Source organism: Gadus macrocephalus, chromosome 7 (assembly GCF_031168955.1).
Source record: "Gadus macrocephalus chromosome 7, ASM3116895v1".
NCBI classification, from domain to species: domain Eukaryota; kingdom Metazoa; phylum Chordata; class Actinopteri; order Gadiformes; family Gadidae; genus Gadus; species Gadus macrocephalus.
The window spans coordinates 21,356,270-21,381,199 of NC_082388.1; the positions used below are offsets into that span (position 1 = coordinate 21,356,270).

The 24,930-nt window shown below is 44.0% G+C and overlaps 3 protein-coding genes across 6 annotated transcripts in view; all 3 read left to right on the top strand.

Annotated features, from left to right (window-relative positions):
* The first annotated feature begins 187 nt into the window (after positions 1–187).
* c1qbp (complement component 1, q subcomponent binding protein) lies at positions 188–3,840 on the top strand. Its single transcript, XM_060057352.1, has 6 exons — positions 188–580; positions 1,057–1,207; positions 1,905–1,998; positions 2,437–2,535; positions 2,651–2,776; positions 3,172–3,840. Exons 1-6 carry the CDS (start codon positions 328–330, stop codon positions 3,319–3,321), a joined length of 873 nt encoding a protein of 290 aa, XP_059913335.1. The 5' UTR covers positions 188–327; the 3' UTR covers positions 3,322–3,840.
* A 749-nt stretch (positions 3,841–4,589) lies between these two features.
* On the top strand, positions 4,590–17,758 carry LOC132461875 (carbohydrate-responsive element-binding protein). Of its 4 annotated transcripts, none has more exons than XR_009526691.1 (17): positions 4,590–4,951; positions 6,676–6,782; positions 7,255–7,337; positions 7,865–7,954; positions 8,066–8,131; positions 10,123–10,297; positions 10,859–10,939; positions 11,613–11,758; positions 12,077–12,794; positions 12,939–13,003; positions 13,344–13,620; positions 13,847–13,956; positions 14,104–14,226; positions 14,778–14,905; positions 15,518–15,641; positions 16,108–16,232; positions 17,387–17,528. XR_009526691.1 is itself a non-coding variant. In XM_060057338.1 (17 exons), the coding sequence occupies exons 1-17, from the start codon at positions 4,590–4,592 to the stop codon at positions 17,563–17,565; spliced, it is 2,964 nt and encodes a 987-aa protein (XP_059913321.1). In that variant the 3' UTR covers positions 17,566–17,758. The 4 variants fall into 4 exon arrangements, 3 of the variants coding, with proteins under 3 accessions (XP_059913321.1, XP_059913322.1, XP_059913323.1); XM_060057338.1 differs by having other exon boundaries at positions 16,103–16,232; positions 17,387–17,758; XM_060057339.1 differs by having other exon boundaries at positions 13,868–13,956; positions 16,103–16,232; positions 17,387–17,758.
* Positions 17,759–17,779: 21 nt separating this feature from the next.
* The window catches only part of srrm3 (serine/arginine repetitive matrix 3), a 57,624-nt gene continuing 50,473 nt past the window's right edge, over positions 17,780–24,930 (top strand). The window contains exon 1 of the mRNA XM_060056492.1: positions 17,780–18,943. The gene's annotated coding sequence lies outside the window, so the exon portion shown is untranslated. The remainder of the gene's footprint in view (positions 18,944–24,930) is intronic.

Consider the following 24,930-nt stretch of genomic DNA (forward strand, 5'->3'; position numbering starts at 1 on the left):
CCTAAAATTAAATCGAATTTTATTTTTATTTATTCTTATTAGTATTTATTAATTCATGAACTTATTAAATCATACTGTACTATATATATATATATATATATATATATATATGTGTAAATTATAACGATAGATAACTGGATAGGATTATCAGCAACCGCTAACTATTTCCGGTTCAGGGGTCATAGTTAAGGGAGGTCAATGTGTCCTTCCACTTCCACACGTGTTATCTGTCAGCCGGAAAAGCGTACTGTAGGGGAGCTAGTTGCCGGTTGTCTTTTAGTCGTGCACACATTACTTTTGTAGTAACGCTGCTTCTTATATATAATCATGTTAAAGTCACTTTGCCGTGCTGTCGGAACGGCTGTTCGAATTTCCACAATAACGACTTCCACCAGCCGAGCTCTACCACTCTCCACCCCGACGCTATGCACCCCAAGTTCGGCAACGAGCCGGCCTTTTACCCGGTCTCTGTGGATGATGAATAACAAGGGAGCCTCTTCTGGATATCGGCCCAAACTATTCAGCTCCAGAGTATTGAGTCCATCTGTGTCCTGTGGATGTGGAGCACTTCATACAGAAGGTAACTTTCATTGAGCTGCGTTACTATGCTAGCTAGGCATTGGCCCACCTGCTGTATTACATGTTATAAGAGATATGTTACGCAAGGACGCTTGTTTATGAAACCTTTATAATTGTGTAGCCTCTCCTGCGTATTTGGACTCTTTAACGCAGTTTGTCAAATAGCATATTCATCGACATAAGGGTGCTGCACCTGGGGGATGTAAATTCAGTAGAGGTCATTATATTGACCAACATTGTGGGCAACCAATATAGGCTACGGATCTTCATTTTCAGCAGTGTTTTGTATTTTCAAATATACTTGGTTTATCTAACGAACTTCATTATTGTAATGCGTTTTAACCAGGTGGCATATAGTTGTTATGTAATATAATAACAGTTTTATTTGCCTATCGTTTATCAGCCGTATTTATTGGAATAGGTAAAATGTGGGACTTTAACATATTCATTTACAATGTTATCTCTGTTCACAAACAGGCGACAAGTCATTTGGCGATTTTTTGTCGGATGAAATCAAAGAGGAGAGGAAAATCCAGAAAAGCAAAACCCTTCCTAAAATGTCCGGTGGATGGGAGCTGGAGTCGAACGGAGCAGAGGTCAAACTTAGCAGGAGTGTGTCTGGAGAAAAGTATGTACTACTAATCTAGTCTAACTGTCCATACTTACAAACTTGATGTTTTTGGAACAAACGTTAAAGGAACAAGCATCTGAACACGTAATTTACATTAGTCATTAAGCAGATGTTTTTAAACACTAAACATGAGAATAATTAAATCATACAATCGACATGCATTCATTCTAGGTGCTGCCCAACTTAAAGCTAGCATAAAACAGTGCATGGTCATGGGAATCAGAAAATGTAGGAGAGGGACACTGTTACTTGTTTCAAACTCTCAATCACTTTGATAACGAAAAATAAAATGCAGTTTGCAGCTGTTCTCTTAACTAGATTGGGGGAGGGGACTTAGAAAAGGTCTGGCAGGTCTAGTCCAACATCCAACATGTATTTCTGTTGGTATGCTGTTTTAACTACATTCTGGGCTGCAGTTGACCATCACTGAACTTTTAACAGGATGTAATGTATAGTTAAAACAATGTGTGTATTTATAGTTTAGCCGTTCATTTATATAGAATGTAACTTTGTCGTCTTGCCGCATCATCCAATTCTGAACATTCTCACTGACTGGCATCTTTAATGTATCGTAGTATATAGCCTTTTTTCCAGGGAATGTCTGTTTTGTAAAATAACAAGGCACTTTTTTCATGTCATTTATTGTGGCCTCTGGAATATACGTTTTGTTTTTTTTCTTCTTTTTTTTTCTTAGGATCATTGTGACATTCAACGTGAACAACAGCATTCCCCCGAACTTCGAGGAGGAGGCTGAGACAGGGCAACAGCAGCAGAAGGGAGAGGAGGAGGTGAGCCACCATGGCCATAGCCAACTTTGAGGTCACTGAGGTCCAGACCTCGCTTTGGAGCTAAAAAGAAACTGAAACTGAATACAACTGGATAAAAAAAATCTGCGGTTGAACACTCCTCAGAGATGAATGCCTGCTTAATTCAGTTTAGACTTGTCATTCTGTATCCACTGTGTGTGACATCTTGGGGTGCAGTCAGAGGAAACGAGCGCCGCTCCCTCCACAAAACTAAACCCCTGCAACCTCAATATTTTTCAAACCCTTTCTACGGCCCAGTTGGACGTGGTTCCAAAATTATTTTAAGTCTTGCCTCCTTAAACAAAAATTCCCAGAGCAAAGCTCATCTCACATAGAAGCCGACTCTTGCACAAGCTTTTCATCAACCCTTTAGAGTTCAGAATCATCTAACGTTTTGATCACCTCTCCTTCTCTCCATAGCAAGATATTGTGTCTACGCCAAACTTTGTTGTGGAAGTAACGAAACAAGAGGCAGCAAAGACTTCCTTGGTGTTTGACTGCCACTTCCCCGAAGATGAGGTGAGCAAGTAATCCTCACCGTTCTCATTAACGAAACCCCCACACCCGGTCGGTCTTCTCAATGGACCCGGCAAGGTTCCAGACATGAACACGAGTGCTTCTTTCTCTCCTCCAGATTGCTCACGGGGAGGGCGAGGAGGAGAGTGACATTTTTGCCATCCGTGAGGTCAGTTTTCAGCCCGAGGGAGACGCCGATTGGAAAGAGACCAGCTATACCCTCAGCACAGATTCTCTGGACTGGGTAAGAGTACTGATGTGTTGTTTTAAAAGACAACATGACCATGTTTGATTTAGGCATTTGATAAGAATGGTCTCTGGCTGTCAACAAAATGATACCATCGATCCAACAATGTCTACATTTATAAACCACAGCTTAACGTCAATAGCATTTTACGTGCTCTGATAAATATATCACCCTTAACAACTGCTTGTTTTTATAAACCAAAGACAATTTAGCGTCTGAATCTCTTCTGTCAACAGCCGCAAGCAGTGTGGATTATGACGGTTCAAATGTTTAGGATTTCATAATCTTTCTAATTCCTCTAGATAGACTAACGCCTATCATTGCCTTTTTGAAATCATGCAAGTGATTTCACTGGACCCTTCCTTATCCTGTGGGTTCTGTTTGTGTTCTAGGCCCTTTACGACCACCTCATGGACTTCCTGGCCGACAGGGGAGTGGACAACACGTTTGCCGATGAGTTGATGGAGCTCAGCACTGCCATGGAGCATCAGGAGTACATCAAGTTCTTGGAAGACCTCGGTAGCTTCGTCAAATGCAAATAATTGATTGGAAAGAAACGACCTGATGCTACTGAAATGGCCGTCCGTCGCACTAGTGTCTGACTGCGTCTCCCGTCTGCAACCGTTCCTGTAATGTGTTTGTTCTTGCCTGTAAGGCAATTGAAGTTTGTATTTGAGAGCCATGTAAATAGTTAAGTTGGTAAAATGTTAAAAATGAAGCTTAGCTTTATTTTAGGACGCGTGTTATTTCTAGGGTCTCGGACAGTGCATACACATTTATAGGAACACAACTTTTGTAATCCTTAAAGAAAAGCAGAGATCACGTTGGTTAAGATGTAAAAACATCCCATTTAGTTCCCACTTCTTCTGTTTACATTGCCCTGTAGTCCAGGTTTTACAGCTTATTCACATCAATCGTAATAACATCTCTTCATGCTATGTGTTCCTTTGGAAATGATTGGGCTTTCTTGGACCATATATAGAGATGACACAACTTCTATCTGATTGGTCTCTGTCCAGAAAACAAATGAGATCTGTCTAATAAAAAATATTTCATATAGATTACTTTTTATTTTTGCTTGGTTTTAATAGGCAACTGTATTAATTTAAGTACTGTAGTAATCCATTTGTTTTCTATAGCACTTTTCTTGGCACCTAAAGACGCTTTACAGGAGCACATAAAACAAAGATACAAACATCCCCTCCAAATGGTCTTGCAGTATGGCTCCAAGGTACTTTACTGGAATTGATTTACTTTATGTCCATGAAATGGTGGACTTTGCATCTTTTACGAAGGGCTCATACCAATAGACCGTATGCAAAGTAAAAGAAAAGTTATTTGTTTCTTAAATTATGTAATGCATAAATCATTTACATAACCTGTTATACAAATGTATATTTGCTGTTCTTGCATACAATAACAGACGGGACATTATCTGATATGATGTATTCTAAATATGGAAATCTCAAAGAAGATTAGTGATCGAGAAATTATGGAAATCCAGTTGAAGGTGCCACTAATGTAGGCCTACCTTCCACGCCGCCCATTATTATTCTGGGCTTTCACGTAGAACAGACATTTTATTGCACAATCGGCTAGCCTACTAGCCCGAGATCAAAAATAAATAATGAAATTTGGCTCGGCTCCCTGTTATTGACGAACGAAGGCCTAGACCTTGTATTTAGTGAAGTGAGGGTGAGGGCAGAGAGTAATAGAGGGCAGAGAGTTAGGTCCTCCCATACCCATGGAGCCGGGGGGACGAGTCGATAAAGGAGAAAGTTCACTCACTCACTTGTAGATCGATAGGAAAATGGCAATGGCCAGAAGAACCTCTCCAGACAGGTCTGGACCGACCAACCAGAACCAGCTTCCCGATTCCGAATCTGATTCGGATACGGAGGGAGACGAGCAAGACCCAGAGGTCGGTCCCACTGGGCCGTGGAGTGTCAGGTCCTTGATACGCACCCAGGTCATCCACAGCGGACACTTCATGGTGTCGTCGCCCCACAGCGATTCCACCCCACGCCGACGGAAAAGCGGTCCTTGGTATGACTTTGACACCGTGAACAGGACATGGTGCCAGACCTACACGTTCGGCCCGCTTAGTGCTGGTAGTCTGAGCATTGACCCCACGCTCAACCGCTTGTTTGAGTGTATGTCACTGGCATACAGGTACGTAAACATACACCCTTCACCTTGGCTGTGTTGTTTCTAAATGGAATTGTTCCAAACATCGGATATTTTTATTAAATGTTTTTAAATTGAGTATGAGTGTTGGAGAGAGGTAGCCAGAGAGCGAGAGAACGAGTCCGATATTGGATGAAAAATATATTTTGTTGTGCAATAGAGGGCAAATCTTTACTGGACTTTGCTTCTAGTTTGGCGGCATAGGAAAGATTGTGGTGCAACTGAGTGGAGGGCTGGACCAACAAAGTGTCTGGCGTTTAGTTTTTAAATATAACCAGCTTTTTACTAACTTTACTTACCTACTAAAATGCAAGTAGAATAATGTCTTCACTGTATGCAACATGCATTGGCCTACATGTTTTGAATCTGCAGAACGGACAGTGTTTTGTGTAATAATAATTGTGTTGTGTAAAACCCGTTGGCCCTGGGGAAACATCTGTTCGTCCTCGTCTTTTCCCTGCTCTGATAGAGCTGACGGGTGCCCAGCAGATCCTTGAAAAAAAATGAATTTTCCTAACCATGAATTTCAATCTCACTTGAAAACTACTTTTTAAACCAATTTATTGACGTTGAATTATCAAGTGGATGGGCCTACTGAAAGAAGAACTACTATTGAGTTGTATTTACAAGACAAGAACGGCTTATTTTCATTGCATGTTGGCCAATCTTTATAGTTCTTGTAAGCAATAAATTAAGCAAACAAATCCAGAAACATTTTGCAATTATTACACTGTATTGTCTTATATCTTCTTATATAGACTCATTGAAATTATATGACCAAGGTGTCACAAACACACCTACTTCTGAGTCTGGTTCTGATAACATGGAGCAGACTTTTTTTGGTAAACAATGCTATTAGCTCTGTCATTAGTCACACTGAACTGTGTGCTGTGTCCGCTGTTTCACGCTGCTGTGCTTGCAGGCTGAGCACATCAGGAGGAACACTTTGACAATGATTCACCTGGCTTCCTAGCAACTTCTTGAGCACCTTCCTAAAATGCCCCCCCCCCCCCCCCCCACACACACACACACACACACCACCACCTTACTATCTGTCCCTGTCACACTTTCTGTCTCTACCTCTCTGTCTCAGACTGTGTGTGTGTCTCTCTTTCTCTCTCTAAAGCTCTTTCGTTCTACATGTGAGGGAAACCTCCAGAATTAGGTCAGGGACAAAGGACAACTGCTCTTATTGAAATGGAGAGACGTAGAAATAAATAAACAAAGACGACATAATTAGGACTTAAAGAGGTTGGAGAGTAGTGTTTTTTTTTTAACAATATGGCCATACACTGCTTTATTATCAACTGCAACATACACCCCCCCCCGTCCCCACACACACACACACACACACACACACACACACATTTTGTGGGCTTCTCAAACCATTAAAAATTGAATAAAAAGAATACCAAATCTCTCTCCCTCCCTCTTTTCCTGCTTGTGGGTTGAGGAGTACTACCTGGTCAGGCTTAATGGCAGGTGTTTTGACATTATTAGTCACAAAATGAGTGTTTTGACAAAAAATGAAAACACGTTTCCACCAAGTACAGAGGGAGTACATACTTAATTTTTCAGTGAAGTTAACTCAGTGTGGTGCTCTGAACTTTGCCCCCTCTTTGTTATAACATGGTCCTATTCACTGCTAAATCCAAGCCAAATGCTAAGTGTATAAATCGTTTTGGTTTGTGAACTTTTTTGTTCTCCAGCGGTAAGATTGCGTCGCCAAAGTGGAAGAATTTTAAAGGTTTGCGCTTGCTGTGGAGGGACAAGATCCGTCTGAACAATGCCATCTGGAGGGCCTGGTACATTCAATGTAAGTGTTGTTATTTAGTATTCAGTCGTTCTAAAAGGCGCTTCTAACCAAAGCGACCTACAAGTGAATCTTAAGACAGTCACAGGGTATTGACACAGTACTTTTCTGCTGGGAGTCAAAACAACTATCCTGCCCCAATTACCTACACAAAATCTACAAAAAAAAAACGGGAAAACAAGCTTATCTTGTTGTAGTTGCTTGTTTGACCTGCCAGCTCCTCCTGATAAACCTTTTCAGAGTCCCTAATTCTTCACTGCAGCATAGCATCGTCCTTTATCCTCAGTGCCAAAGAAAGAATCACTGTATACTTGTGTTTATAGTTTAGTTTATTAAGGGTTAGGGTTTGGGTGCATAAAATGTTGATGTTGCATAAAATGGTAGGTTGAGCAGAGGACTGGTGTGTCATTTTGTGTGTATTATTAATGATGCATGAATGATGAGTCCATGTGCTGGCTGACCCTCTTGGCTCCAGACCTGGAGAAGAGAAGGACCGCGGTGTGTGGTTTCGTGACCCCCCTGGAGGGCTCTGAGGCAGAGGCACATCGCAAGCCTGAAGTGAGTCTCACACGTTCAAAAGCACACACACGCATTCACATGCACACACACACACACACACACACACACACACACACACACACACACACACACACACACACACACACGCACCCACATGCACACACACATACACACACACACACACACACACACACACACACACACACACACACACACACACTCATGCACCCACACACACACACACACACACACACATGCACACACACACACACACACACACACACACACACACACACACACACACACACACACACACACACACACACACACACACACACACACACAGACAGACCAGGTCAATAATTTGACAGATGGATGGCTGAGAGTAAAAAATGCATTTAAACCAGGTATAATGTCAGTTATAATTGATTATAAGGTAATCTATTGTTGCAAATATTATACATATTATGGTTTTAGCAGACTTTTTTTTAGCCTGTTTGTGATTGACACTGCTATTTTGATATATGTGCTTTTATAAATGTCTTTAAAACAATTTTTTTGCTCAGGCCATCGTTTTAGAGGGCAGCTACTGGAAACGCAGGATTGAGGTAGTCATCAAAGAATACCACAAGTGGAGGATTTATTACAAAAAGAGGGTAACTACTCAGTACTCAAGAGCTGTATTAGTGCATAATCACTAGAACCTCATCATCAATCTTTTCTCAATAAAACAATGTTTTTTTGTATGTGGACTCAACATCACATAGCGTCTTTATTCTATCTTGCAACAGCTTCAGAAGAATAAGGATGACTTCTTCTCCATGCTCCAGCAGGTAAGAAAGTTACATAAAATCGACTGTATTTATTAACCTGTGTCTATGTGTGCATGTGTGTATGCATGTTTTAGTGCACATGTGTATGCCTTTGTAATAATGTATGTTTTTGTGTTTGTGTGAGTGTCCTAACAGTGCAGATGAAGTAAAAGTGCATGCATGGGATTATTGATGGGTTGTGATTGGTCACTCAGGAACATAAATAATTGTACCGCTTCTATTTATCTGAAATCTTTAACCTTTAAAATTAAAAATATGAAAATATACTTCAGTGTTCAGCCATGTTGCATGGAATTTCATGTTCATTGACCTGAGGGCGGAAAGCAAAAAAAAGCAGACAGGTGAATGAAAGTTAAAACCAGGAATAGAAACGTACATGCGCCACTGGTGACACATTTGGACCAACCGTACCTGTAACCCACCTCCTGTCTGCCTTATGTTCATTCACGTTGCTGCAGCGTTTGAGTTTCTTCATTCACACCTGACCCATTTCTATTTCTGAAAAAAGGTCAGATAAAATAGATTAATGAGAAAAAGTTTTGAGAAGACCACTCAGATCTGGTGGCAACTAGATTAACTGAGTCGCAGACTACTTCCTGCTTATCCTCCCATCTGTTTGATTTTCTTTGAACTTCATTTAGCTTATAATGCCATTTATTTTTTAGGGTTGTATTGTGTGATTTGGAGTTCAATAATTATGGTTTGACTCAAGTGAAAGATTAGTACAAAAAAACTAACAATGTACCAAACTAATATTTGACTTGTAAAATCTGTATCTTTGAACAATGCCGATCATTCATTTAAACTCGTTGGCATTTTATACTGAAGTTATAACTGATTAATAATCCATGGGTCAAAGATCACTGGCCAAGTTTTTATGCCGTACAATCATTATGGCATAAAGTTGAGGAAGTTATTATTAATATTTTACTGATGATGAAAAACAAAACATGCTAATTTCTTTGCATGTATCCAATGTATTTTACAACGGACATTACCACTTCAAAAACAAATGCAGGTTGATTTCAGTCAAAGATGTGTTTTATTTTACTTTTAAAGTATTGGTTCAAGGGGTAATTTAAAATGTTCTTCACTGCGTGCTTTTTCGGACACAATAATTTGCACCAGACCAAATAAATAAACAGACGTGTGCTTCCGCGGCAGGATTTGCTAGGCCCGGCAACGTGTTCTTTCCTCTCTTGTTCGGCTTGCCAGTTAGTGCTCAGATCCCCCTTTTTGGTCCACACGTGTGAAATCCCCAGAATTAGGTCAGGGACAAAGGACCACTGCTCTTATGGAAATGATGAGACGTAAAAATAAACGAAACACACAAAGAAGAAATAATGAGCGCTTGTCCAAAGGAAGTGGCAGGGGTTTTCAGAAACAATATGGCCATACACTGCACACACACCCACAGACACACACACAGACCTGACTAGGGTTCTCCCCCCCACCCCGGTCAGTAAATAAATAAAACCAAATAAATATATTTGGCAGTTTTTGGTTGGCTTCAACATAATGGAAATCGCTTCCTTTCAATTTGGGGTGTCCATATAAATGGGAGTTAACGTTAGCGTGGATTGGGAATCGGTTGGTCAGGCAGAGCAGAGCGCCCAAAAAGCACACTAGAACAGACTTACCTCAACTAAACTGTAAGTGACGATTTTTGATGAGTGCTGCTTGTTTTCGTAATATTCGATTATGTTAGGAGAGATTTGTAAAAGTAAATTCCGTGTGTTTTTTAATGAGAACTTAAAATGAAGGCTACTTAAAGTTCTGATTTTTGTTAACAAAAAAACGAAACTTATTTGATCCATCTGAATGAAAAACCGTATATTTTTGTTTCCACAAATAAAATCTTTATAGTGATTGCAAATGTCAAACAGGAAGTGAGGATATGCGTTCCCGTGTCCATATGTCTCGTATATTTGGTGAAACCCTCTCATTGTTTGAATTATGCGACAGATTCAGTAACACACTTTCTTCACCAGGATCAACTCTACCGGTCCGAGCTGGAGAAATGGTCCAATCAGATTTACCAGGAGCCCGAAGCGGCACCAGAGGAGGCCCACATGTTTGACCTGGACTGCTTCCTGTCCAACACCTCAGACACCCTGTTCACTATGACCCAGAAGCCATGTCCGTGGTCGAGCGACAGACACAACAGTGAGTGGTATATACACTCACAGACACCCACACACACACACACACACATTCACGCACGCACACACATGCATGCACGCACACACACACACACACACACACACACACACACACACACACACACACACACACACACACACACACACACATGCAAACACACACACATTGCAAAAAAAGGGATGCAAGAGTGATACTATGAAACAGTACCAGCAGCTGGATAGTCTGTGACTCTTTTGTGCGTCAGAAGAAGTGTGTTCCGTGTTGGACGTATAATATGCACTACGTCTTTCTCCATTATTTTAAGGTTGTGAAATAAGAACAAACAAGCTTAATGTTTTGATCTTAAAGGAAAGTTTTTTGATGATAGATGATTTTCGTAGATCTTACACAGGACTGAACATAGTACTGTCAGCCGACAGAACTATGTTCGGCCACAACTTCAGCCAAAATGTGTGTCTCCAGTCATTCCGATTCATTTGACTGTAGCCTTTTTTGCATAGCATAAAGAAAGAGTCTCCATTCAAATCCAAACGTTCTGTTCATGTTCCCCTATTCACTCGTCAGCATACACCAGCAACGCTGACATGATCCAGCCCGCTCTGACTCCACTTCAGCCCAACTTGGACGATTTTATGGACATCCCAGGTACTGTTTGATTCTTTGTAGTTTGTGTGTTTATATTTTTCTACTTGCGCATACTTGCGCATTATGACTCCTTTTTGCTGTCAATATGCAAACAGATTTTTCAATTGCCATGTGTTGTTTTGCGATAATTCATTTTATTTATAAACCACTTTTATTCATATTAACTTTAATGCAGAATTACTCTAATAAGTAGGCATTTTGGAATCTGTTACCAATCAGATTACAGACTTTGGATTAAAGGTAATAAAAGCATGTATTCAAAATAAGGAAGGTGATATCATGTAAACGCTTGCCAAGTACCTCTAACCACTATGCTCCATCACCAGTTTAGTCTATTTCCCAACGTATTCACATATATTTTAGTTCTTTTACGACATCTGAGGGAATGGTAGGTCTTTTGTTGATGTCTGCTCACTCATGATAGCACATTTGGATTCCTATGCTTGCAACATTTCCGAAATGCCTAATTTGAACCTCCTTTTATGATCAAATCCTACTCGATTCCTCATTCAGCCAAATGGTCAGAGAGTTGAACATTTGTATAAGAATACAATCCCGCCTTTGACCAAAAGGTTTTCGCTATACATTGGTATTTATTGTGTTTTGGTGTCAAATTACATCCACCTCCCAGATGGCTGCACGTTTTGCTGTCTCATTAAGATCTCTTTCTCAGATATATTCATGAACTACCGGCTTGATTCCATCGACCAGTCGGGTTTTACTGACTTTGGGTATTTCGACGGCCCCTCCGGTGGAGCGTTTACCCCGGTATCAACACAGCAGCTTCTGACAGACACCTCCCAACACAAACTGGCTGAGGTAAGTCCGGCCTCTCAGCCTACCTTGTAGTTTATAGAGTTGTCCACTAGGTGTCACCAGATTCCCATTCTTTGTTGGCTTGTTCATGTTGTAGATTCTACCTGGATTCAGTCCTGTAGTATTAGCACTAAGCCTGCAATTTCTGAATATATTGTATTTAGATTTGTTTAAAGCTAAAAATAAATGCTACGAGAACTGCTAACCATTGGATGCTTATCTTTTTTTCTTTCTCCTTATTCTTGTAATCTTTAATCTTTGACCTCATTCTCGATTAATATAAAACAAAGTTAATAATACATATATTCAATGTTCTTCCAGCCTGGGGAGCCATCGGGCAGCCACCTCTCCCAGGTGGCCTCCTCCATCCCTAGGCCAGAGCAGGCCAGGTCGGGCGGGGACTGTGACGCCTACCAGTACGCCGGCATCATCCCCTCCTCCTCCCCCTACGGCCAGCAGCAGCAGCAGCAGCTGCAGCTGTACCCCAACCCTCCGGTGCCCGTCTCCGTCGCCAACCCCTTCCTGTACCCGCCCCTGCCTCCGCTTCCCTGCCACAAGTACGCCTACGTGGACGCCCCGGGCGGCGCGGCCACCTCCACCGTCATCACCCACACGGCGTCCTCCCTGTCGTCTCCGGGCGCCGACCTGCAGCCTCACAGCGGGTACCTCTACCTCCAGGCCGCCTGCCACTCGGCCGGGACCTACCCCCCCAGCGTGGCGATGTCGTCCCCGGACCCGGCGCAGCACGGAGCGGAGGTGCTGCCCGCCCCCGCCGGCACGTCCCACTGCTTCCCCGTGGGACCCGTGCCGGGGGCGGGGCCTGGGGAGGGGCCGGGGCTGGGGGCGGGGCCGGGGGCGGGGCTTGGGGTGGGGACGTCCAGGGGGAAACACAAGCAGAAGACGGCGGAGGCGAGTGGGGATCGACCGGCCGTCCTTCCGGGACCCCCGGCCCCGGCCCCTGACCCTGCACCGTCCACTTCGGCCACGAGCTGCCTGGCCAAACTGCTGTGCTCCACCTCCCACCACGGCTCCAGAGCGCGTCAGTACACGCCCGTCCTCTCTCGCCCCCTCCAGGATGTTGTAACGTAGCCATGTTCTGCATTGGGTTGCATGCTAATTCTTACACTTTATGATCCAAATGTTAAACATCGCTGAGCTTGTCGTTGTGTGTTTATGGTTGCAGGGAAGCCGAATATGGGACTTGACACTACCTGGTCCACAGTCAAAGGTCAGAAGTCAAATTCGTTGGTGAGTGCTACATTTTTTTATTTTATTTTTTTATTGTTTTTAATTTTATTAGATCAATTACAAAGCATAGAGGAGGGGTGATATTTGTATTTATATTTATTGTTTCAGCATAGTTGGGGAATTGTGTTATCACATTTATATCATGATTGCATGAAGGACAGGCAATAGAGCATGTACACCAGAATGCATCACTTCAAGGGATCCTATGTTTCCAAAGTTGAGACGGTCATTGCGTGTAATGACCACATGTTATCACAAAGAGCTCTTGCCCCTTATGACCTTAATCAACATCCTCCTCACTCAGGTGTAACTGACGTGTGGATCTGATCGTATCCTTTAGCTATCAGCTAGTAGCGTGCATGGAGCAGAGGCAACGTCCCCGCTGCGCCTTGTGTCTGCGTGGCCTGCAGGGGGCCGTCTGTCGGGGCCAGAGCCCAGCCAGAGCCCTCCCGTCCTGGGTTTGGTCGGACCCCAGGCCAGCACGTCCAGGGGCCCGTTGGGGGGGTCCTCCCGGCCCACCCTCAGCACGGCCACCACCAGCTCCAACCTCCTGGTGCCCAAGACGGAGAAGCTGTCTCCGGGGCGGGTGTACAGCCCGGACGTGATCAACCTCACCGGTGGGCTGACCTGATCATCCATGGTTCTTCCTGTTTTCTCCTTTCCTCCTTCTTTCTGGTTTGGACTGCATACATTTTTTTTTTTTCCCGGCGTTTCATATTATTTGCTTCTAAATGGTAGAAATGTATTAATAATCATAATAGCCATTTTTTATACTTGTAATGATAAATTATTTTTTTATTGAATGGTTATCTAAAGCGTGATTGTGTTTCTATTCTATCAAAGGATGTTTCTCTGGACACGCAGGTCAAAAATCACCATTGGGGGCCCTGGATCACATTTCCAGGCCAGAATCATTACACTCATTCTCCACACATGGAAAGAGCGAAACAAAAGTAATTCATGTTATTTATTTGACCCTGTGCATGTCATACTGCCGAAACTAGACTGTGAAATAACTATACTTCAATGCTTTGCTACTACTGAAACACAAATACCGTAGCTATACTACAAAAAACATTCTGACACTGTCATTTCTCCAGCAAACAGAGACCAGGAGAATAACCCACATCTCAGCGGAGCAGAAGAGACGCTTCAACATCAAAATGGGATTTGACACTTTACATAATCTGGTCACAACCCTAAACTCCCAACCCAGCATTAAGGTGAGGCTTGGCTCATGTGGGCTATGTGTAGGAAGCTACACATGTGTACGTCACCTTCAGTTCATCTTAATGTAAATATCCACCTTGCAGCGAGGCACATTGTGCAAAGCAAGATATTTGAGAGAGGCACGTAAAACATTAAGAACACCATGATGTTATAGGTAAAAAGACAAGTAGATGTATCAAAGTAGGAATTGCTGGTGGGCAATTTGAAAATAGTGCAAGGTTTTATATTATGTTGACAGTTTTGGATAGTAATTAGCAGATGGTATGAAAGATTAAGTTCATCTATCGATTTGCTAAATGATGCCTCGATGTTAAATCTGTATTTATCTAAGCTACACTTTTTGATTTGTTACATGAGGCTTCCCTGACAAGCCATATTTATCCAAGCTGCATATATCGATTTGATATATGATGTTTCACTGACACTGGTGTTCATCTTGAGGCAAGCTGTGGCTGTGTCTGGAAGCTGTGAGTAACGAGTATCACTGCAGTGAAGTGAAGAGACGCCAGCCGGGTAACGCCTCCTGGGTGTGTGTTGGCTCCAGATCAGCAAGGCCACCACCCTGCACAAGACCGCAGAGTACATCGGCAAGATGCAGCAGGAGCGATCCACGCTGCAGGAAGAGACCCAGAGACTCAGGGAGGAGATCCAGCTCCTCAACTCTGCCATCAAGTGAGACGGAGAAACGCACTCACTCATACTCCTCTGTGTGTGTGTGTCTGCACGTGGGAATGTGTGTGCGTTTGTTTCTATGTGTGTGTGTGTGTGTTTGCTTTCAGGTGTGTGGGCATGCATGCACATAGGTTCTGTGTAAATGCCAACCATTGTTTTTTGTTATGCAATAATATAGGTACAATTATATTTACGCTGGAAAGAAAGAACATGGTTGGGGACGTGTGAAGGGTCTACATGAATCATTCACAACTTAGGAACAACCTTTGCTCAAGTACAATGGAAAGAACAAAACAGTTTAAAAACTGTAAATAAGTGTTAATCTAGCTGTAGTTTCAAATGCTAGATAAAAGAAAGAATCTAACCAAAAGATGGTATTCTGGTAGCGAAATAGTCTTGTGGTAAGGGGATGTCTGACTCCCATCAGAAAGGTTGTGGGTTTGAACCCCAATGTCTGCAGTCTACCTGCAGGCCTCATTGAGCAAGAGGCCCCACTCCTTGTTGCTCGTGAAGGTATTGCGTATTGAATTCACTGTAGGTTGTTTTGAATAAGAGTCCTTACAAGTAGAGCACCCCTCCGGTTCTTCCAGTGTAACATCTCTTCCTCTGCAGCGTGTGTCAGCAGCAGCTGCCCGCCACAGGAGCGCCCATCACCAGGCAGCGCTTCGACCACATGAGGCAGAGGTTCAGAGAATACGTCCAGACACAGACACTGCAGAACTGGAAGTTCTGGATCGTATCCTTTTGCACCCAGATAGGCTTGGTTTCATCATGAGGTGTCAATGGGTCGACGATCGGGAAAGGCCTCACAGGCCCGTAATAGAAAAAGGTGATTACCGATACCAAACATGAAACAGAAAGTCCACAAAATGGAATTCATTTTTGTTGTGTGTTCATTTTATCGTGCATCCTTGGTCAAATAAATGTCTTCTTTGGCGTTGGTGGTGGAGGACGATCGGCCATTGTTCAATAAAGATGGGTAAAACATTTGCAAATGCTTCTCTACAGCCTTATACTACATTCAGTGCAGACACGTTTTGCATGTGTTGTTCTGATGTGCAAGTGTCTAAATGTGGCCAACATTCTTTCCGTTTTCTAGCCTCGAAAAAGACGTGCTGTGTAGCTCATCCGCATTAAAAAGCACGCCCTACTGTGTTTTTCCCGAAGGTCATGTTGTTATCCTTAAGCCGGTGTCAGTTCAGTATCATCGTGGAGCCCTTGTTTGAGTCCTACAACGCAGTGGTGTCCACTGCAACCATGGAGGAGCTGTGTCGCACCACCCTGTCCTGGCTGGACCAGCATTGCTCCCTGCCCTCCCTGAGACCAAGTGAGTCCCAGAGAACCAGCCCGGCCAGAACCTCCACACACATTCCACAGACAGGCCTTGGAACACACTGAAAAGACGACTAAAGAGACTATAATCCCTTCAACAAATGAGCCTCTGCCATACCTGTGAATATAATTCATATGCCTCATCTTCTAGTTTGGCACTAAGCAGACACTTTTCATCCAAAGCAACTCATCCTAGTTACTTTGGATACTTTCAGTCAACCTAGACCTTATGTTCCCCTCCGTCTAAGGGAAATCAGTCAACGTTGCAATCCTATGTGGCAATAGCGCCCAATTCTCGTACGTATAACTAGTGCTTGTTTTTCCAACTGACAGGCTCAGATTGTTATTATAAGTGTCTGGAAAATCCAGAAGTTATCCTTTAAAGGGGACCTATTATGCTTTTTTGACTTTTATGACCTAAAAACGTTGTTATAATGATTGATAGTCATATTTAACTATGCATAAAAAAACGATGTAGATTTTCGGGAAACTCTTCCTCTCATCTGGGCGCATTCAGCATTCTCTGTCAACGCTCGGTTTCGTCCTTCTCCGCCCCCTCGCCCCCCTCCTGCCAACCCAACTCCGTTGTGATTGGTTACCTTCCTTGAAGCGGGCGCGCGGGCAGATTTGACCAGGCATATGGGGGCGCGGCAGGAGTGCATCTACGTAGATGATTTCCCGGAAATGTGTACAAGTGAATGCAAACGCTGTCCCGAGTGTTTAGCGCTCTGCACAGCCACCCCAGACTGTCAGCTGGGAATACGTCGAAATGCATGTACGTCATTATTTGACACTTAAGTATGGTTAAACACGACTATCAATCATTATAACTACGTTTATAGGTCATAAAAGTTGAAAAAGCATAATTGGTCCCCTTTAACCAGAAATCCATCCGGCCCTTTCATATGGTTTTATTTCTACACACCTTATTTTAATGTCTGCTCACAGCGTGTCTGGAACCAGAGTCAAATTGCTTGTATTATTCAAACATACAGTTCAACAGGACAGTTACGACTGATTGTGTGTGTGTGTGTGTGTGTGTGTGTGTGTGTGTGTGTGTGTGTGTGTGTGTGTGTGTGTGTGTGTGTGTGTGTGTGTGTGTGTGTGTGTGTGTGTGTGTGTGTGTGTGTGTCTCTCTCCCCCCTACAGTGGTCTTGAGCTCTCTGCGTCTCCTCAGCACGTCCACGTCCATCCTGAGTGACCCGGGACGCCTACCGGAGCAGGCCACCCTAGCGGTCACCCAGGGCCAGGGAGTCTCTTGCACCCCCACCCTGGGTGATGATCGCCCCCTCCAGCCCCTCCGACGGGAGAACACACACCATATGTGAGAGAGAGAGAGAGAGAGAGAGAGAGAGAGAGAGGGGGGGGTGGGAGAGAGGCTTGTTTCCATCACCAATTGCAGCTACAACTGTGTTTTCATAAAAAGACTTTTGACCGATTATGTTTATATCTGGACTATATGCTGTTATCTTTGTTGGATTTAATGCCTTTTGATGTATAATTGTAATTTGTAAAATTTATTTTTAAATAAAATCTTGTTTGGAAATGAAAATGACTGTTAAATTAGTTTTTTTTTATATTATAGATAAATGGAACAAATTCTCTGGTCATTTGTGAGTACCAGTGCAGTGCCCACTCAAAACGCAGCTGTCTGGAACGGGCTGATTGCTTGGTCTCTGGAATTGCTTCCTGAAAACTGTTTCATCCAAACAACTTCACACTAGACACTTTACCTCCTTAGATCCTGGCCAAAACATCCAACCAGTGTGAAGTCAGGCGACAGACATACATAGAAGTTAGAACCATACAGGCGAATAACATACATACCTACATACATACAGACATACATACATACATACATACATACATACATACAGACGAACATACATGCATACAAACAAACAGATCAACATATATACATGCATATAGACGAACATACATATATACACACACACACACATACTAGATACATACATACATATTATATACATACATATATTCATACAGAGACTCCATCCATTTTTGTACAATTTAGATGATGCTATTTCATAAAGCATTTCATACCAGATAACATTGGCCTCTCAAAGAAATAATTAGCTGTACAAAATTGGATAATTTGTTGAGAGGAAGCTGACTCAACACACTGTCTGATGGTATTATACTAAACTCTTACGTGAACACAATTCCGTTATTTATATGCAAACATACATAAATACATACATTCATACATACGTACTTTACTTGCAAACATTCATCCATTCATACATACATACATCCATGCATCCGTTCATATATACATGGATAGATACATGCATACAAACATAAAGAGAGATGAATTAGATTTACTGTTAAATTATGTTAGCATAGTGATTGTTCAAACTCAATTTTGACAAGATGCCACTGGATGACGCTGTTTGAAAGCACTTGACTTGAAGAAATGACCACTCCAAAGACTATTGTTTGAAGCTGCGTAAGCCACTCCCATCCAACAGAGGGAACTCCACTGCGAATAGCACGCGCAGCGCTCCGTTTATAAAGCTGCTTAGTGCGCTGTCCACTTCAGCACCACAAGCAGAACAGAAGCGACCCAGCTAACACCGAGGAGAAAGAGATAGAAGGCACCACACAACATCCCCATCGCTCGAAGCTGAACATCGCCACGCACAACGCTAGAAACGTCCACACAACCAAAGAGAGCCCAGAAAGGTGAGCGATTTCAGTTTCGCCCTTGCTCGTTGCGGGATAAGAATCAAGTTGGCACGCGTATGATGGAGAGGCAGAGATAATCTCGCTGTTCGCTACCTTCCTGGTATGTGCTGCTTTAACAAAAACAAAACGCTGATGCTGACGTTAGACTCCGTTATCCCAGAGGCAATTGCGTATGTTTCGAGGTTCGTTGACTCGATATACTACGCGTAACTGTAGCAAACAGACCGTACAAAGCGTTTGTTTGGGTTAAGCCCTATCTCGCTCTGCAGATGTCCGTGGTTTGTCAGTGTATATATCATGTTGTGCTCTACTGTTACCAGCTACTCTTTCGTCGTGCCTGCGCTCTTTTGAACTTGATATTTACGCTTCCCACCGTGGCCCACAGTATCAACACACGCACACACGAACACACGCGTACGCACGCACGCACCCACGCACGCACGCACGCACCCACGCACGCACGCACACACACACACACACACACACACACACACACACACACACACACACACACACACACACACACACACACACACACACACACACACACACACACACACACACACACACACACACATTGCATTATTGTGAAATTGCAATCTGTAAGCAAGGTCATAACCAAATCTAAATAGAAAATCTTCATGAATATCAGTATCATTTCCCATTTGCAATTTCTTCAAAAAGGCTTTGGGTATATTTGTATTGTTGAATACAACTGAGAACTATGATTTATCAGCCATCTGTTTTTCTTGCAGCGTTGGTAAAAGGTTGTTGAAAAAACATGTTACTATTACTACTCATGTTTTCTGTGAATGATCATTGATGTTTTTCCTACATACATCCCTGTAATAATGAGCAGTGTCAATCCAAATACAGCTTCTATGATACAATAGCTTTACAAAACTAATAGACTATTCAGCTTGTTGTCCCCTTGAAAATAGCCCAGCATGCACCCTGGCATATATGTGCCCAGCTAAATATGATCTGACCAAATGTCCTAATTTGTGGGAAAAGGCTTTTGCTGGAGTTGAAAATGACGTGCCATCGCGATCATGTTTATCCTACGGCTTTGCCTTTTCCCTGAATCTCGCTCCAACTCTCATGGCCTCAAGTTGCTTATCTGTCTTCATCGTCCAACTGTCTCTTGTTTGCCTCTTATGGCTCTTTCCTCCTTGATACGATATCATAACACTGTCCTAAACCCCACCTCCACCACTACCACCACCACTACCACCACCACCTCCACCACTACCACCACCACCTCCACCACCACCACGACCCACCACCACCACCTCCACCACCACCGCCTTCCAAACAAGCTCAATGCCCTTCCGATCTATGTCCCCTCCCCTGCCACATCAGCCAGCATCCACCCATCAGTCCTCCACCCTTGGCCCAGCGGCTCTGCTCCTCCCACTGTCCTACTTCCTCCCTGGAAGCCCCTCCTGAAAGGCTCAGCTGGGGGGGGCTCTGGTGCCTAGAGATGACGGGGGGAGGATGGTGTGTGTGTGTGTGTGTGTGTGTGTGTGTGTGTGTGTGTGTGTGTGTGTGTGCGTGGGGGGGGGGCCGGAGTGGGGGAGAGATGTGGTGGGGGTTGGTTGTGTGTCAATGTGGATTGGTGAGGGTGGAGTGGGAGGGAGGATTCATAGAGGGAGGGATGGGTTAAGTACATTTTATAAGGCTGAAGCCTGTCTCTCAGTATCGGGCGGGAGAGCATTGCTATGAAGTAATTAATATAATAGGAAGAAAACCGGCAGGAGCTGGCTGGCAGAGCAGGGGGTGTTTCATTGGTCTAAAGTAATTCCACAAAGCCAATTCCGAGTAAACTCTTGAGTGGCAGGGAGAATGGTATTGTATATTTGGTACCACATTGATTTGCGCCGCTGAAAAGCTAAATTGTAGCGTTGGACCTAAAGCAGGTGAAGGTGTGTGTGGCTCTGTCCTGGATGATGATTAATTTCACTGTTTTATTTAATAGGGGTTGTCTGTCACTGCTCCTAGTTTAGAAACCATGGGGATTTCACATTTCGGTATCAATTTCAGCTAAAAATGGAAGTCAGTGCAGGCTACCTTTTTGGGGACATGGTGTAATCTAGCATATTCCCTTTTCACAGTTCAAGGGATGAATATTGCTGGAAATCTCTAGTCAGTTGAAAGACAAAACATTCATATTTTGTCTTTCAGAAAATATGTTGTAATTTAGCCATGGTGTTTTTTAGAAATATTAACTTTAATAGTTAATTGTTGACTCAATGACCTACAGCTAGCTATTCTGTCCAAGGGAGGTAGTAAAGTTTCCTTACACCTTCCAAAGACAGGTGTGCTATGCTAATGAGAATATCTTAATTACCCTGGGATCTAAAGTGCCCCTAGGGGTTGGGGGTGCATCGACAGATGTTCGATCGCGTTCAGCAGTATAATAACCCCATTTTCTGGTAGAGAGGAACATCTCCACCTGTAACTACCCAGGGATGAGCAGTTCAATACAAAAACGATGCATGGGTGGAGGTAGGATTGTAAAGAACTTGCAGGTCGTACTTCATGGCTTGATTTAATTGCTTTTTGCATATTTTTAGTTTTATTTCTTTTTAAATGGGTCCCCTACTGCCGCTGCTCCACATTTCCTGACAGGGATGACCAAAATACATCTCACCTTATCTTGTCTTGTCAGGCGTCGTCCAGTGTGGAGATTGGCGTTGGTGTGCAGAGAGAGCAGGATGCAACCAAAGCTCAGATATCAGAGTTGTTTCCTCGGTTCGACAGCATGTGCTTTCCCTCGCGTAGGCGAGGCGTCTATGCGTACGCCGAGCGGAGTCTCCGGGGACGTGAACTGTCAGCATCACCTTGGAATCGCTTGTTTGCATCTGCGGCAGAATGCAAATGTTTTTCCTAGATGGAGCTGCGCCGCAACAGCTCTGGCCCTGAGATTAATCATGTGACCGTTATCATCCTTATGATGATGACGGGTGACGCAGGCCAAGAGGAGGTTAATGTCTATCTTGCACTTGCGCTTGCATCTCCGACGCAACAGCTCTGGCCTGACTTAGACCTCTGAGTGCCATGTAGGTGAAGTCCGGGATAGGCAGCACAAGACCAGACAATACGAGAGGCAGATAAAGAGAGACGGCTTACAGCGAAACAAAAGCTGTAGCTCAGGTGTTTAAAGGAGGCCAGATGGAGCCACGGTGAGCCGTGCTGTTGTTACCGTGTCCTAGCCGGCCCTGTAGGACTATTGTATCAAGATTCATCAGTCTCTCGCTGTATTCTTTGCTTCCTATGACGGATCTATTGAGGTGCTCAGGATTACAAAATGGCTGGCCACTCCTCCCTTGTTTAATCACATCCATTTTTTATCACTTTCCTTCGAGCACACGGGCAAACAGACTTGTTTTGTTTTTGTCATTTAAGGCGCGTTCACTTGGTACTCGTGCACGATCCACTTTTGTTTTTCTATGGAGAAAGAACCGCAGCAAGCATTCAGGGGAGGGAGGGGCAGAGATGCCTCGCTTACATGGAAGAATAGTTCAACTTTGACATGGCAGCGCATGACGTTACCTACCAATCGATTTGCCACACAGTCCGATAAGGCAGAATATCTTTGGGCTGCAGCTGATTTTATGTGTGTCTAACATACTTGCTGCGCTCAAGTCCCCAGCGCACAACCTAGCGCTGCACACATCCTCCGAATGCATGCACCTTTAGGCATGTTTGTTTGCTATCTTCCATAGCGCTTTGGCCCCTGTTTTCTCTCCCTCACATCCTTGCATCTGAACAGGAGAGAGAGAGGGAGTCCAGCGAAGATGTGGGTGTACGTAAAGTCAGTGCGGTGTGAGGGTTTTTTGTGTGTTGGCGTGAGAGCCATTATCTTGTCAGGGAACCTAGTACAGCCATGGGCAACACTGGCCTGACTGCTGGTGCTCTTCCTCACAATGAAATCGTCCACGAAAACTATCCCTCAGTCTCCTTCCTCCCACCAGCAAATGGCAATTACTTCCAATTCTCCTCTTCGTTTTTCCGAGCCAGACGCAGTTGACCTGGTTATCGTCCGGTGTTATTTCAGAGTGGGATTGGATTGGTGTCTCTGGGTTTGCGGTTTTGCTCGGTGAAAAAAAAAAGGAAGTGTTTCCAGTGACCTGACCGGGAGGAATCTGCTTCATCTTTTGATCAAAGAGACCGCGGAGAAATAACGTAAAGAAGAAGAATAAGTAATGGGGGAAAAAACTAATTTGGTTGAAAGACCACGAAGGTTGTTTTTTTAACAGAGTACTCGGAGACGGATCTTCAACCAAGCTTTGTCCTCTTCAAATGGTCGTTGTTAAGTCTGACATCATTTATTAAATACTTGGCTGCTGTGTGTGGTTGTTAATATTTATGCTGCATATATACGGTGTGGGTATGTTAATATGAATGCTTCGTGTTTGTGTGTGTGTGTTTGTATGTGTTTGTGTGTGTGTTTTGGCTTGTCCAATATGATAAAAGAAGCATATTTAATATGCATTATTGCAGTCAGTGTAGGCATGAGGGCAGCTTGTTTCCTGGTCTGTTTGAAGCTGCCACCCAGCCTCTGTGCACAAAGACCTCTGTTTGCACGCTCCTCAGCTATCTTTGGGCTGTGAGTGTGTGAGTGTGTGAAGTGTGTGTGAGTAGTGCACCCGCGTTCCCTCGGACCCCCCCCACCCCCCCCTTTCTGTTCTCCTCCAACTTCTGAGCTGCTTTGAAGTCCTTCCCCCGCCCCCATAGTTAAGAAGTGGGGGAGGAGAGAGAGAGAGAGAGAGAGAGAGAGAGAGAGAGAGAGAGAGGAGAGAGAGAGAGAGAGAGGAGAGAGAGAGAGAGAGAGAGAGAGAGAGAGAGAGAGAGAGAGGAGAGAGAGAGAGAGAGAGAGAGAGAGAGAGAGAGAGAGAGAGAGAGAGAGAGAGAGAGAGAGAGAGAGAGAGAGAGAGAGAGAGAGCATGAATGAGGGTGAAAATGTTTGATGTTTTTTTTTTATCATAATCTGTGCATATTTTATTGCTAATATTTTTATTCTATTTATTTTTAGTGATTTGAGAACGCGGTCATAGGCTTCATGTTATGAAAGCATGACAGTGACCAGGGGAAGTCAAGGAAGGATAGTGTGAGACAGAATGACAGGAGCTTGGAGTAAGACCAGAGTAAAACCAGAGTAAGACAAGAGTAAGACCAGAGTAAGACCAGACTAAGACCAGAGTAAAACCAGACTAAGGCCAGAGGAAGACCAGACTAAGACCAGACTACGACCAGACTAAAACCAGACTAAAACCAGACGAAGGCCAGAGGAAGACCAGACTAAGACCAGACTAAGACCAGACTAAGACCAGACTAAAACCAGACTAAAACCAGACTAAAACCAGACTAAGACCAGACTAAGACCAGACTAAGACCAGAGGAAGACCAGACTAAAACCAGACTAAGACCAGAGGAAGACCAGACTAAGACCAGACTAAGACCAGACTAAAACCAGACTAAGACCAGACTAAAACCAGACTAAGACCAGACTAAGGCCAGAGTCGGGCCAGAGAGTGCTGGATGCGGTCTGGCTCCTGGGGCTCCTGGTGGAGGAATAGGATAGCTATAGTGGAGGCCCCGGGTGGAGGCCCCGGGTGGAGGCCCCGGGTGGAGGCCCCGGGTGGAGGCCCCGGTGGAGGCTGATGACAGACTGTGTCACGGGGTTGACTGAGGACTGTGTATGGGGTCGCGTGTGGCTTCCCCATTCATGAATTATGGAGGGGAGGAGTGTCTGATTGCGTCATGCGATCCCACTGTGTCCTTTCAGTGTGTGTGTGTGTGTGTGTGTGTGTGGGGGGGGGGGGGGGGGGGGGGGAGGAAGGGGGTGCAGCAGAGACAGCTGCCGCACCCTAAACACCCTCAATACAAAAGCCATCTGCCTTGTGGACCCAGGAGAGCTAACACACACACACACACACACACACACACACACACACACACACACACACACACACACACAC

Coding starts and splice junctions, on each gene's coding strand:
- c1qbp (XM_060057352.1), top strand. CDS start 328: ATGTTAAAGTCACTTTGCCGTGCTGTCGGAACGGCTGTTCGAATTTCC. Junction 1,208..1,904: donor AGGAGTGTGTCTGGAGAAAA/GTATGTACTACT, acceptor TTTTTTTCTTAG/GATCATTGTGACATTCAACG. Junction 1,999..2,436: donor AGCAGAAGGGAGAGGAGGAG/GTGAGCCACCAT, acceptor TTCTCTCCATAG/CAAGATATTGTGTCTACGCC.
- LOC132461875 (XM_060057338.1), top strand. CDS start 4,590: ATGGCAATGGCCAGAAGAACCTCTCCAGACAGGTCTGGACCGACCAAC. Junction 4,952..6,675: donor TGTATGTCACTGGCATACAG/GTACGTAAACAT, acceptor TTTGTTCTCCAG/CGGTAAGATTGCGTCGCCAA. Junction 13,621..13,846: donor GGACGTGATCAACCTCACCG/GTGGGCTGACCT, acceptor ATTCTATCAAAG/GATGTTTCTCTGGACACGCA.